General features: G+C 48.4%; 1 protein-coding gene across 1 annotated transcript in view; it reads left to right on the forward strand.

Annotated features, from left to right (window-relative positions):
- Positions 1 to 686: 686 nt before the first annotated feature.
- Positions 687 to 13,820, forward strand: part of TMEM70 (transmembrane protein 70) — a 91,040-nt gene continuing 77,906 nt past the window's right edge. Inside the window, exon 1 of the mRNA XM_086965893.1 lies at positions 687 to 1,008. Within this exon, the coding sequence (XP_086822019.1) occupies positions 808 to 1,008 (201 nt within the window). The 5' untranslated portion in view covers positions 687 to 807. The remainder of the gene's footprint in view (positions 1,009 to 13,820) is intronic.

Here is a 13,820-nt window from a genome sequence, read left to right on the forward strand (position 1 = left end):
TTTCGATGCCAGTTATGAACTCTCGTAAAATGCCAGACCTATTGCATTGCAAATGCTTGTTTCTTGTGCATTAGTTGTGTTAGGATTGTGCTCTTGATTTCTTGTGTGTTTAGTGTACATCACAAAGTAAAAGCCTTTTATATCAGAATAGAGCATGCGACATTTAGTTCATATTAAGTAAATCAATTCCGACTACAATTTTCTTGCAATTTGGTAGCAGTCTTAGAGTGAGCGATGTGCGTTAGCATGCATTGTTTTGGAAACGCAAAACAACTTTATAAGATGGCTACCGAATTCAGACCACCAATTAATATTACATGTCTAGCCAATCTTGGCCCTGCAGGAGACGTCGAAGAGAGACTCCTCTGGTGGGTCTTCAATATTAACATAGCTGCAATGGCAGAGTATAGTATGCAAATGAAGGTTTATGATGATCAAAACCTGTAGAAAAAAATAGAAATTATGTTTGCCTTATTAAGCAGGATTAATAAACAGACATCTTTTATTTCAGGTTCAGTACAAGGTCTGTTGTTTACCTACTGTATATGCGTCTCCCTACTCTCTCCCATGAAAGTTTAAAGATCTTGAATTTTTCCTCAAGCAATCTTAGTTAAAGGAGCGGGAACGTTGTTTCTCTAGTGAACGCGAACTTCTGTATTAAACTAGCACACTAAAGAAACTGTACCACTCTAAGATGGCGATTTTGTTAGTCTTCGAATGTACACCGCGGGGCTAGTAGTACCCTTGCTGCAGGCATACAGGGCGTCGAAATCGTGCTAGGACAGACGCATGTGAGCGTTAGCGACAATGCTTCTTGATGCAGCAGTGGTGGCTCTACGTTGCCGGTTAGGTCGAGTCTATGCTCGGCTGTACACAGGTCGCACGGCTGGGGTAGCGCCAACAGTGGTCAAGCGGGACACTAAAAGAAGCGGTATCGGTCATGCCAGCCTACGGGGCACGGTGCACCAAATGCTCTTCCAACTCGGAGCTCTCGCGACGCAACGCCAGGTGAGGAGTTAATATATATTATTGAACTAAATCACTGCTAGAGTTTTCCAGACCTTCTGTTTGCTTTAAAAAAAAACACGGTGCATTCTGGAAGTTGTAGTCTCGACTCTGTTATTTAGGACCAATTCAGCTAATGCAATGAATGCATTTTGTAAAAAGAAAACGCAGGACTCAATAAGTGCTGTCTCAGTGACAAGGTGGTAAGGGTTTCTGTCAAGCTGTTATTGAAAACGTTGTTATTGAAAGGAAAGCAAACTGGTTAAGGACTTAAGTTTCGTGAGAGTAGTGAGTTAAAATATTTCCCCTTGTGGTTTCCCCTTCAGGGAGCGTCGTGTAGCTAAATGGTCGTGTGGTAGCATTTCTTGCGTTAGGTAGAGCTCAATTTCTTTATGTGAATGGTCAGACCAGCCTCCTGACTCTATTTCCCCCTTGAAACATGTCTCAATGGAGTGTTTTAAAGTTGCCATGGAGTAGTCCTCCTCTGCCAGCAAAAGAACCCCTGGATCACAGCTTTGCATGGTGTCTTAACTTTGACGGTTTCTGTTGTGACTTGGTCTAACTTTTAGTCAAGTATGTAAAGACATTGGATAACATAATGACTTGGGGTGTCTCTATGTACGGGCTGTGCAGACATGCTGTAGAATGGTGAGCGTTGAGGTTGTGACAATGTGAGGATGCATGTAAGGTTGGGGTAACCAACCATGAAATAAATAATTTGTCTCATACTAAAGCAGCTCGCGAGCATTAGTGTACTACACTGGGTTTCCAAGAGTTGTATCAGGGGTAAGTTTATTCATTATTTTGCTATTTACTTTGATTGTAGAAATGGTTATGTTTGCATCATCTTCTTTTGTACTTGCTCACCTCCCTGTATGAGCTCATGTTCCTTGCTAATGGCATGATATGGTTTGTGTTGGAATTTGGGGGCCGGTTTGTGTAATATGTTAGTTGGTACTGGTTATCTTCCAAGGACTGTCACCATCAGCAAGGGCTCCTGTTTGTTGATTAAATGTGATCCAGCGCCAATCGGGCATCGATAATCGATAAACAAAATACACACAGGACCATACAACAAACTTACCAACACAACATACGCTGGGATGAGTTTCAAGACCTATGACCTATGAACACTCAAAATCCAATCCAATCCAAATAACTTTATTTCAGCTACTAAGGCCATCAAAGTACAGTTAACAATAAAACAAGTATAATACATTTGTATAAGAAATTATAGATTTCTCAAATTCATATATTACACAATAATCTTCCAATAGAGATACACAAATTAAAAATCTCACAGGAATGTGAAAAAGCTTCATGATGCAGTAATCAGCCGGTTATAAAAAGATAAAAGAAGCCAACTAGAGGAGAGCTGCACTCCAAGATAAATACACAACTAAAAATGTTGGGCTGCGGCACTAAACCCAAAGCATGCATATAACTAATAAACCTATCTAAATTCAGTGCATTTCTACAGCCCCGTGGTTCTGCTTTAGGATAGTTCGTCGGATGAGCCACATGCTATGTAAAAATCGGGGATACAGCAAAGACTATTGGTGGATGGGTGTCATACTTTAAAACTTGGTAGGCCTCTGTGCGCGCACAAAGCCCAGGTTCTTACAGAGTTTGTAGGAGAGTAGGGTCTGCTATCCTATGGTCACCCCAATTTTTGCTTTTTGCTTCACTGGTTTTCGACTTACTGAGGCTGTGGGCCTGCTAATCAGACCCCCAGCCTGCTGTTCTCTCTCTAAATTTGTAATACATGTGCTATAGGTACATACCACAATTGGAAATGGACTCCTTGTCAGCCCCTGTACCATGCACTATAGGTGCCCAGGGCATAGGTGCCACCAAGGCCTACCAGGGGCTGAAGCATAGCTTTTGCCACCCCTGGTTGGTTCTTAAATTGACACAACTGGCTGATCACTCAGCTGGGGCAAGTGGGTGTAATCACCCCTTGCTTAGATATAGTATACCTATATCTAAACCTATATCTGGACACATATATAGCCTGTAAGCCACTCCTATGGAAGGCCTCATCAATCCTGGAGGCAGAGTGCGTGGTTTTATGTGAGATGGTGCTCTGGCATGAGCTGAGCCTGTCTGCAGCTGTCGGGAACAACTCCCTAAGCTGATCCGGGATAATGCCATACCATATACTCTTAAGCGCATTATAATCCTCGCGGTTATATAGCAACTTTGGTTTGGCTTTATCAAAACATGTCGTGTAAGGTGTCATACGAATTGGAATACTATCCCCTCGCCAGTTCTGGCGACGGGGATAGCATTCCACCCTTCTAGAGGGAGAAGACATGTTACTTTACTGAAACGCGGTTGATTTAAAATGAGCCTCAGATCCACAAAATGGATGCCCCTGCCACAGACACGGGTCTGACCTCCTGCTGCTGACCGAAACCCGGCAGAGGAGGCCTGGACAAAGAGTTTCCTGTCACAGGGCGGTGTCAAACCACCCCAGACAGGAGATAGTGGATTGGAGTAGGGAGGTTTCAATGAAACCAGACACTGCCTGGGGAGCACAAGGCTGCCCCTTGCAGGATCCGGCCAAACCGGTTCTGGGGCCTCCCAGCCCCTGTCCCAGCGCGGCCAGGATCAAAGGAGAGGGGTGTAACCACCCCCTTCCTGGGTCCCACCCATAGGAGGGGACCTAGCAGGATGTCCAACCCCCTAGATTCGAATAAGAGGGGGAGCAGTCCCAACGGACCTCAGATCATCCTGAAGAAACATAAGAAACGAAATCTGGACCCTTCGACTTTCTACACGACGTGAGAAGACTGAAGAATCTCCCTTGTGGTCAAGGAGTGACCACCCTGTGCAAACAGGCACCATCCAGCCCTCGACCCTTGCTTTGTTGCAGTTCCCGCCGGAACTCGAGCGACAGAGATCGACGAGATCAAGCTTGCCTGCCTTCTACCTGCCCGATCCACAGTCCCTGCAGAGCTGAGACCCGTGGAGGCGACCGGAAACGTGGGGCACGCCATCTTGAAAAGGCCACGAGACGCTGACCGTGCGGCCCACGAGTGACCCTCGAAGCTGTACACCGGGGTTTGAGAAGCCCCAGCCCCGAGCTCCACTTGCACCAAAGCTCACCCCTCCACACTCGCTGAGTGCTGCGTGGGGCCCTTCTGCTTGTGTGCGCTCGACGCGTTGGCCCGGTCACTTGCCAGCTGGCTTGTGGCCCCTGTGCCGACGAACTTCGAAATACGACTTGCTTTTCTGGTTGCTCCAGATCTGCACCAGCTCCTGTGAAAAGGAGCACCCACTCTGACCCTCCTGGTCCGAGTGATAAGCAATCTCCCGGTTCCGCGTGGATTGCTTTTGCCAAGTGCTGTTTGCTACAATCTTCAAGCCGACGGTGCTGACGGCGAGAGCCTACGTGGGACAGATCGTGACCTGCTCCTGGACGTCGCAGATGCCCCAGAGCCCACGTGACAGCGGAGAGAAGCCTATCGACAACCGCCTGATTGCGCCCGACATTGCCTGGTTCCGTCCTGGTTCCACCCTGGTCACTGCTGAGTGACCCAGACTCTGTCCCCTCTGCTTTCAGGTACTTTTCTACATCGATCCACCCTTGGATCGCACCGGACACTTCTGCTTCACAGCGCCTGCAGCTGCAACAGCTCCAAGCACCCAGAACCCGCGTGACAGAACCCGACGCCACTTCGACCCTGTGCACCCACGGCCTGTGGGTGAGGTAACTTTGCAACGCCGGTGTCTTTACACTGGTACACACCTCTAGGGTCTGTGTCTAAAGTTTTGTGTTCCTAGGTTCAGCGGAAGTATCTTTTTATTCACTTTAATTGACTTTTACGCACCATTGACAGTGCATTGGTGCGCGCTGCACTTTCCGTGCTGCATCCGTCTCCTGTGGGCTACTCCCGACTTCTTCATTGCTTGTCCTGACTGCTCCCAGCGAATCTCTAGGCCCTAGGCCTAACCATTGTTCGTAAAGTGTTACTTATACCACTTTTTTGATATATGGTCTGAGTGGCCCCCCGCCCTCAGCCATAATTGTGCCAACTTTATATGTGTAACAGTGCTTTTGATTTAACGCTTGTGCCCCTTTCCTCATAAAGAGTACTGGGGAGTAATTTAGTAATAAATACATATATTTTTATAATATATACTTGTGTGGTGTCCTTTCATTTGATTACAGGATTGTATGTGGTAAAACAAGCTCGCTTAACACGACCTCTTAAGTTAAGCCTTTAAGGCTGCTTAGTCCATGCTACCACTAGGATAGCTTGTCTACAAGGTTGACTTACAACCTGACATCTTTGGGGTTTGTTTGGACTGATAACCAGTGGTTCCAGAATTGGAAACACTACCTATCAGGCCAACTTCTCACATTGGTGTGCAGCGGTGCGGATTTGAGCTTGCTGTTTGTTTTACCATTGCAATCTTTATCAAATTGAAAGATCACATCAAGTACCTCTAGGTACATATAAATCAAAAGCTTAGCATATTAAGTTCTACTGAACTTAGTAGTTGTAGATTAAAGGGATTAGCACACCCTGACTACAACTCACTAGCAAGGTACAGTAGGAAACCACTTAGTGTAGGTAAGTGCACCACTTACACCTCACTAGCAGTCATGTCTGATACAGAAAGAGCCTCAGGCTCTGCTCCTGTAATAGTTGATCCTATAGGGACAACATCCAGATATGACAATCTTAGCCACAAAGACCTGAGTGCCTTGTGCACAGCCAGGGGGCTAAAAAAGGGCAGAGGCCCTACCATTCCTTCCCTAATAGCTCTCCTAGAAAAGGATGACCTAGACAAGGCGATTCAGACTCCCTTAGAAACAGAGGAAGGGATAAACTCCCCTGAGAATGAGGATCTTCAAGAAGGAGTAGAGGAGGAAGAGGAAGACCCAGAGGAAGGCTCTGATGTAGATGAGCCTGAAGATCAGGATCAGGTGGGAAACCAGGTACAGGTTGCCAGGCTTAACCAGGCCAACTTGGACCTACATGGGAATGGAGGGGGCCAGCACCACTCCAGATCTCATAACCAAATTCTCCCAGGTAATAGAAGGGAGAGATCTCTGTCAAGGGACTCTCACCTTTCTAGTGCCTCAAGAGAATCTCAAAGAGGAATGACTTCCTCCCAGAGAATAGAGCATAGGGCCAGGATGAGGGCTGTCCAACTCCAAATAGAAAGGGAAGAGGTAGCCTTGGCTCAAGCTAAACTTGCTTTAGCAAGAGAGAAAAAATTGTGTGGCTTAGATGCCACTGGTGGCAGCAAAGTTCCTAAAGAAAAAGACAGGGCCTATGACAATAGAAACCTGACAAAAATTGTGCCCCCCTACAAGGAAGGGGATGATATCCACAAATGGATGACTGCTCTTGAGAGGGCCTGCATGGTACAGCAGGTCCCTGAGGATCAGTGGGCAGCAATTTTATGGTACTCCTTTTCTGAGAAAGGGAGGGACAGGCTCCTCACTGTTAGACCTGAGGATGCCAAAAACTACTCTGTTCTGAAGAGTGCTCTTATTGAAGGGTTTGGCCTAACCACTGAGCAATACAGGTTGTTGTTCAGAGACACCCAAAAAGCACAGACTCAGGACTGGACTGATTTTGTAGATTGTGCCACTAAGGCTCTGGAGGGTTGGCTGCAGGGAAGTAAAGTTTCAGACTATACAGGATTGTACAATCTTATGATGAGAGAACAGATCCTTAATAACTGTCAGAACCAGCTGTTGCATCAATACCTTGTTGACTCTGATTTGACCTCTCCCCAAGAATTGGGAAAGAAGGCAGACAAATGGGTCAGAACAAGGATTAAGCAGAAAAACCAGAACCAAGGTGACCAGAAGAAAACAGACCAGAAGGGTGGGAATCAGAAAGATAAAGAAAAGGACCAGAAGTCTTCAGGCCCCCAAACTAGCAATAAGGAGGGGGGTTCCCAAAATGGAAACAAGAAAAAGAAGAACGATGGCCCAAAGAAACCTTGGTGTAATACCTGCAAATCAGTTTCACACTGGGGCAGTGAATGCACTAAGAAAAATCCAGTCCCCACCACTGCAGCTCCTAAAGCAACTGCACCCCCTAGTACAGTCAGCAGTGGTGGTACACAGCCAAAGGGTTTAGTAGGGTTGACCCTGGGTACTGAGGTGGAATCTGGCCTAGTCAGAATCCCCACACAGGCAGTTCTCCTATATGATGTGGACATATCTTTGCCCACTGCAGTAAGCCCCAGTAACCTGGGCAAATATAGGCAGACTCCCTTAATTAATGAGAAACTGGCTCAGGCCTACAGGGACACTTGTGCCAGTGTCACCATGGTGGCACCTGGCTTTGTGGACCCTGGACAAATTGTACTAGGTGAAAGTTACCTAGTGACCAATGCAAGCAACTCCACTACTTCCCATAGTGTGGCTGTTGTGAACTTCTCCTGGGGAGGGGTAGATGGCCTAAAGAAAGTTGTTGTGAGTGCAGACCTCCCAGTAGACTGTCTGTTAGGCAATGATCTTGAAAGCTCAGTTTGGTCAGAAGTGGAGTACAGGACTCATGCAGAAATGCTAGGGATTTCAGCTCATGTCCTTGCAGTGACAAGGTCTCAGGCTAAGAAGTGCCTTCCTGAACCAGTGGTGGATCTTGAAACAATAGACCAACCACAACCCAAGAGGAGGAGCAATAGGGTTAAGGCTGTGCCTTCCCACTTGCCCCAGGTTGAGGATCAGGTTTCACAGGAAACTGATTCTGCAGTCCAAGAGGAGACTGTCTCTGAGGAGCTTGAACCTGATCAGGTTGAGTTTCTGGGGACAGGGGGACCCTCAAGGGCAGACCTGGGGCAGGCCCAATTAGATTGCCCTTCACTTGAACCCCTCAGACAGCAAGCTGCTGCTGAGGCTGCAGGGAATGCTCAAGGTACCCATAAGGTGTATTGGGATGAAGGACTCCTTTATTCAGAGGCTAGAGACCCCAAGCCTGGCACCACCAGGAGGTTGGTTATACCTTTGAAGTTTAGGGGCTTCCTTCTTACCTTGGCCCATGATATTCCCCTTGCAGGACACTTAGGCCAGAACAAGACTTGGGACAGGCTTGTTCCACACTTTCACTGGCCTCACATGTCAGAAAATGTCAAGGAGTTTTGTCGCTCCTGTGTCACTTGCCAAGCCAGTGGTAAGTCAGGTGGCACAACAAAGGCCCCCCTGATACCACTACCTGTGGTGGGGGTACCCTTTGAAAGAGTTGGAATAGACATTGTGGGTCCCATGGATCCTCAAACAGCATCTGGGCACAGATTTATACTGGTGGTAGTGGATCATGCCACCAGGTACCCAGAAGCAATTCCCCTGAGGACCACCACAGCTCCTGTGGTGGCAAAAGCCCTCATTGCAGTTTTCTCAAGAGTGGGCTTTCCAAAGGAGGTTCTTTCAGACAGAGGTACCAACTTCATGTCTGGATACTTAAAAGCAATGTGGAAAGAGTGTGGAGTAAACTATAAGTTTACCACACCCTACCATCCACAGTGCAATGGGCTTGTGGAAAGGTTCAACAAGACCCTAAAGGGAATGATAAAAGGTTTACCAGAGAAGCTTAGGCGGAAATGGGACATCCTTTTACCCTGCTTGCTCTTTGCTTACAGAGAGGTCCCACAGAAGGGGGTTGGCTACAGCCCTTTTGAACTTTTGTTTGGCCACCCTGTAAGAGGTCCATTGAGTTTGGTGAAGGAAGGATGGGAGTTACCTCTCAAAAAGCCTAAACTAGACATTGTGGATTATGTACTTGGTCTCCGCTCCAGGATGGCTGAATACATGGAGAGAGCATCCAAAAACCTGGAGGCCAGTCAGGAATTACAGAAAGCCTGGCATGACCAAAAGGCTGTTCTGGTTGAGTACCAGCCAGGGCAGAAGGTGTGGGTGTTGGACCCAGTGGGGCCAGCAGCTCTCCAGGACCAATGGACTGGACCCTACCCTATCATTGAAAAGAAGGGAGAAGTCACCTACCTGGTTGACTTTGGCACCCCTAGGAGCCCCCACAGGGTGCTCCATGTCAATCGTTTGAAAGCATTTGTTGACAGGGAGGACATGAGTCTCCTCATGGCCACAGATGGGGAACAGGAGGAAGAGAGTGACCCTCTCCCAGACCTGCTTTCCCAGAACCCTGATGATGGTTCAGTTGATGGAGTAGCCTTGGCAGGCAGCCTCACTGAGCAGCAACAGGTGGACTGCAGACAGGTGTTGCAGGCCCACAGACACTTGTTTTCACTCACACCCAGTCAGACTAGCTGGTGCACCCATGAGGTGGATACTGGTGACAATCTGCCTGTGAAGAATAAAATCTACAGGCAACCTGACCATGTCAGGGATTGTATAAAGGCTGAGGTGCAAAAGATGTTGGAGCTTGGAGTGATTGAGCCATCAGAGAGCCCATGGGCTAGCCCAGTGGTCCTTGTGCCAAAACCTCATACCAAAGATGGGAAGAGAGAAATGAGGTTTTGTGTGGACTACAGAGGTCTCAATGCTGTCACTAGGACAGATGCTCATCCCATTCCAAGAGCAGATGAGCTCATTGATAAATTGGCTTCTGCCAAGTTTCTGAGCACATTTGATTTGACAGCTGGCTACTGGCAAATCAGACTAGCTGAAGAGTCAAAAGCCAAAACAGCATTCTCTACCCCTAGTGGGCATTATCAGTTTGTGGTAATGCCCTTTGGTTTGAAGAATGCACCTGCCACTTTCCAAAGGTTGGTGAACCAAGTCCTTGCTGGGCTGGATGACTTTTGTGCAGCATATCTAGATGATATTGCTGTCTTTAGCTCCACCTGGGAGGATCACCTGATCCACCTGAAGAAGGTTCTGGAGGCCCTGCAAAAGGCAGGCCTGACTATCAAGGCTACTAAGTGCCAGATAGGGCAGAGCAAGGTTGTGTACTTGGGCCACCTAGTAGGTGGGGGTCAAGTTCAACCACTGGAGAGCAAGATCCAGACCATACAGGACTGGACTCCTCCAACTACCCAGACACAAGTCAGAGCCTTCTTGGGCCTGACTGGGTATTACAGAAAATTTGTAAAGAACTATGGGTCCATTGTGACACCATTGAATGACTTGACATCCAAGAAGATGCCCAAAAAGGTTCAGTGGACAGTTAGCTGTCAAAAGGCATTTGATGACCTGAAGAAGGCCATGTGCTCTGCACCTATCCTGAAGAGTCCTGACTACTCCAAACAGTTCATTGTACAGACAGATGCTTCTGAGTTGGGGGTGGGAGCTGTGCTTTCACAACTTAATCAAGATGGTCAAGACCAGCCCATTGCTTTTATTAGCAGAAGGCTGACCCCCAGGGAGAAACGTTGGTCAGCTATTGAGAGGGAGGCCTTTGCTGTGGTTTGGGCCCTGAAGAAGTTGAGGCCATACTTGTTTGGTACTCACTTCCTAATTCAGACAGACCATAAGCCCCTCTTGTGGCTAAATCAGATGAAGGGTGAAAATCCCAAACTGCTCAGGTGGTCCATTTCCCTACAGGGGATGGACTTTACAGTGGAGCACCGCCCAGGGACTGACCATGGTAATGCAGATGGTCTCTCCAGGTACTTCCACTTAGAACATGAAGACTTATCTGGTCAAGGTTAAGTTTAATGTCCCTGCGTTTGGGGGGGGGTTATGTAGGAGAGTAGGGTCTGCTATCCTATGGTCACCCCAATTTTTGCTTTTTGCTTCACTGGTTTTCGACTTACTGAGGCTGTGGGCCTGCTAATCAGACCCCCAGCCTGCTGTTCTCTCTCTAAATTTGTAATACATGTGCTATAGGTACATACCACAATTGGAAATGGACTCCTTGTCAGCCCCTGTACCATGCACTATAGGTGCCCAGGGCATAGGTGCCACCAAGGCCTACCAGGGGCTGAAGCATAGCTTTTGCCACCCCTGGTTGGTTCTTAAATTGACACAACTGGCTGATCACTCAGCTGGGGCAAGTGGGTGTAATCACCCCTTGCTTAGATATAGTATACCTATATCTAAACCTATATCTGGACACATATATAGCCTGTAAGCCACTCCTATGGAAGGCCTCATCAATCCTGGAGGCAGAGTGCGTGGTTTTATGTGAGATGGTGCTCTGGCATGAGCTGAGCCTGTCTGCAGCTGTCGGGAACAACTCCCTAAGCTGATCCGGGATAATGCCATACCATATACTCTTAAGCGCATTATAATCCTCGCGGTTATATAGCAACTTTGGTTTGGCTTTATCAAAACATGTCGTGTAAGGTGTCATACGAATTGGAATACTATCCCCTCGCCAGTTCTGGCGACGGGGATAGCATTCCACCCTTCTAGAGGGAGAAGACATGTTACTTTACTGAAACGCGGTTGATTTAAAATGAGCCTCAGATCCACAAAATGGATGCCCCTGCCACAGACACGGGTCTGACCTCCTGCTGCTGACCGAAACCCGGCAGAGGAGGCCTGGACAAAGAGTTTCCTGTCACAGGGCGGTGTCAAACCACCCCAGACAGGAGATAGTGGATTGGAGTAGGGAGGTTTCAATGAAACCAGACACTGCCTGGGGAGCACAAGGCTGCCCCTTGCAGGATCCGGCCAAACCGGTTCTGGGGCCTCCCAGCCCCTGTCCCAGCGCGGCCAGGATCAAAGGAGAGGGGTGTAACCACCCCCTTCCTGGGTCCCACCCATAGGAGGGGACCTAGCAGGATGTCCAACCCCCTAGATTCGAATAAGAGGGGGAGCAGTCCCAACGGACCTCAGATCATCCTGAAGAAACATAAGAAACGAAATCTGGACCCTTCGACTTTCTACACGACGTGAGAAGACTGAAGAATCTCCCTTGTGGTCAAGGAGTGACCACCCTGTGCAAACAGGCACCATCCAGCCCTCGACCCTTGCTTTGTTGCAGTTCCCGCCGGAACTCGAGCGACAGAGATCGACGAGATCAAGCTTGCCTGCCTTCTACCTGCCCGATCCACAGTCCCTGCAGAGCTGAGACCCGTGGAGGCGACCGGAAACGTGGGGCACGCCATCTTGAAAAGGCCACGAGACGCTGACCGTGCGGCCCACGAGTGACCCTCGAAGCTGTACACCGGGGTTTGAGAAGCCCCAGCCCCGAGCTCCACTTGCACCAAAGCTCACCCCTCCACACTCGCTGAGTGCTGCGTGGGGCCCTTCTGCTTGTGTGCGCTCGACGCGTTGGCCCGGTCACTTGCCAGCTGGCTTGTGGCCCCTGTGCCGACGAACTTCGAAATACGACTTGCTTTTCTGGTTGCTCCAGATCTGCACCAGCTCCTGTGAAAAGGAGCACCCACTCTGACCCTCCTGGTCCGAGTGATAAGCAATCTCCCGGTTCCGCGTGGATTGCTTTTGCCAAGTGCTGTTTGCTACAATCTTCAAGCCGACGGTGCTGACGGCGAGAGCCTACGTGGGACAGATCGTGACCTGCTCCTGGACGTCGCAGATGCCCCAGAGCCCACGTGACAGCGGAGAGAAGCCTATCGACAACCGCCTGATTGCGCCCGACATTGCCTGGTTCCGTCCTGGTTCCACCCTGGTCACTGCTGAGTGACCCAGACTCTGTCCCCTCTGCTTTCAGGTACTTTTCTACATCGATCCACCCTTGGATCGCACCGGACACTTCTGCTTCACAGCGCCTGCAGCTGCAACAGCTCCAAGCACCCAGAACCCGCGTGACAGAACCCGACGCCACTTCGACCCTGTGCACCCACGGCCTGTGGGTGAGGTAACTTTGCAACGCCGGTGTCTTTACACTGGTACACACCTCTAGGGTCTGTGTCTAAAGTTTTGTGTTCCTAGGTTCAGCGGAAGTATCTTTTTATTCACTTTAATTGACTTTTACGCACCATTGACAGTGCATTGGTGCGCGCTGCACTTTCCGTGCTGCATCCGTCTCCTGTGGGCTACTCCCGACTTCTTCATTGCTTGTCCTGACTGCTCCCAGCGAATCTCTAGGCCCTAGGCCTAACCATTGTTCGTAAAGTGTTACTTATACCACTTTTTTGATATATGGTCTGAGTGGCCCCCCGCCCTCAGCCATAATTGTGCCAACTTTATATGTGTAACAGTGCTTTTGATTTAACGCTTGTGCCCCTTTCCTCATAAAGAGTACTGGGGAGTAATTTAGTAATAAATACATATATTTTTATAATATATACTTGTGTGGTGTCCTTTCATTTGATTACAGGATTGTATGTGGTAAAACAAGCTCGCTTAACACGACCTCTTAAGTTAAGCCTTTAAGGCTGCTTAGTCCATGCTACCACTAGGATAGCTTGTCTACAAGGTTGACTTACAACCTGACATCTTTGGGGTTTGTTTGGACTGATAACCAGTGGTTCCAGAATTGGAAACACTACCTATCAGGCCAACTTCTCACAGAGTTGTATCAACCAACGCTTGCGCGGCAACCGATAGGCTGAGCAGAGAAAAAAGACGTGCATTTCAGTCTCCACCTTTTAATTACATGCAGGGCAATCCACCTTTTGTTCTTTGACTCACTTGCTGGTAATTGCTAGTAATGGGAGGGTCCCTAGTCTAAATTGCACGTAAAGTTTCCTGGCCAGTGGGAGTGTAACGTGGCGCCCTTTTCTTGAGCTTTATACATTTCCACCAAACGGAACTTGTTTACATCTTCATTATACCACCCACTGTCTGGCTTAGCCCGAGTCTTGCTTTGGCCAGCTGGGGCCCCCATACAAAATGCTCTGACAGGGTAACTCCAATATAATCAAATATCTTTACTCTTTCTAGAGGAGTACCATTTAAAGAAGGGTTTAGCTTAGTCATTCTAGGGCGGTTGAAGACCATGTATTTCAGTCAGTAA

This window comes from Lissotriton vulgaris, chromosome 4_1 (genome assembly GCF_964263255.1).
Source record: "Lissotriton vulgaris chromosome 4_1, aLisVul1.2, whole genome shotgun sequence".
In the NCBI taxonomy this organism is placed as follows: Eukaryota; Metazoa; Chordata; class Amphibia; order Caudata; family Salamandridae; genus Lissotriton; species Lissotriton vulgaris.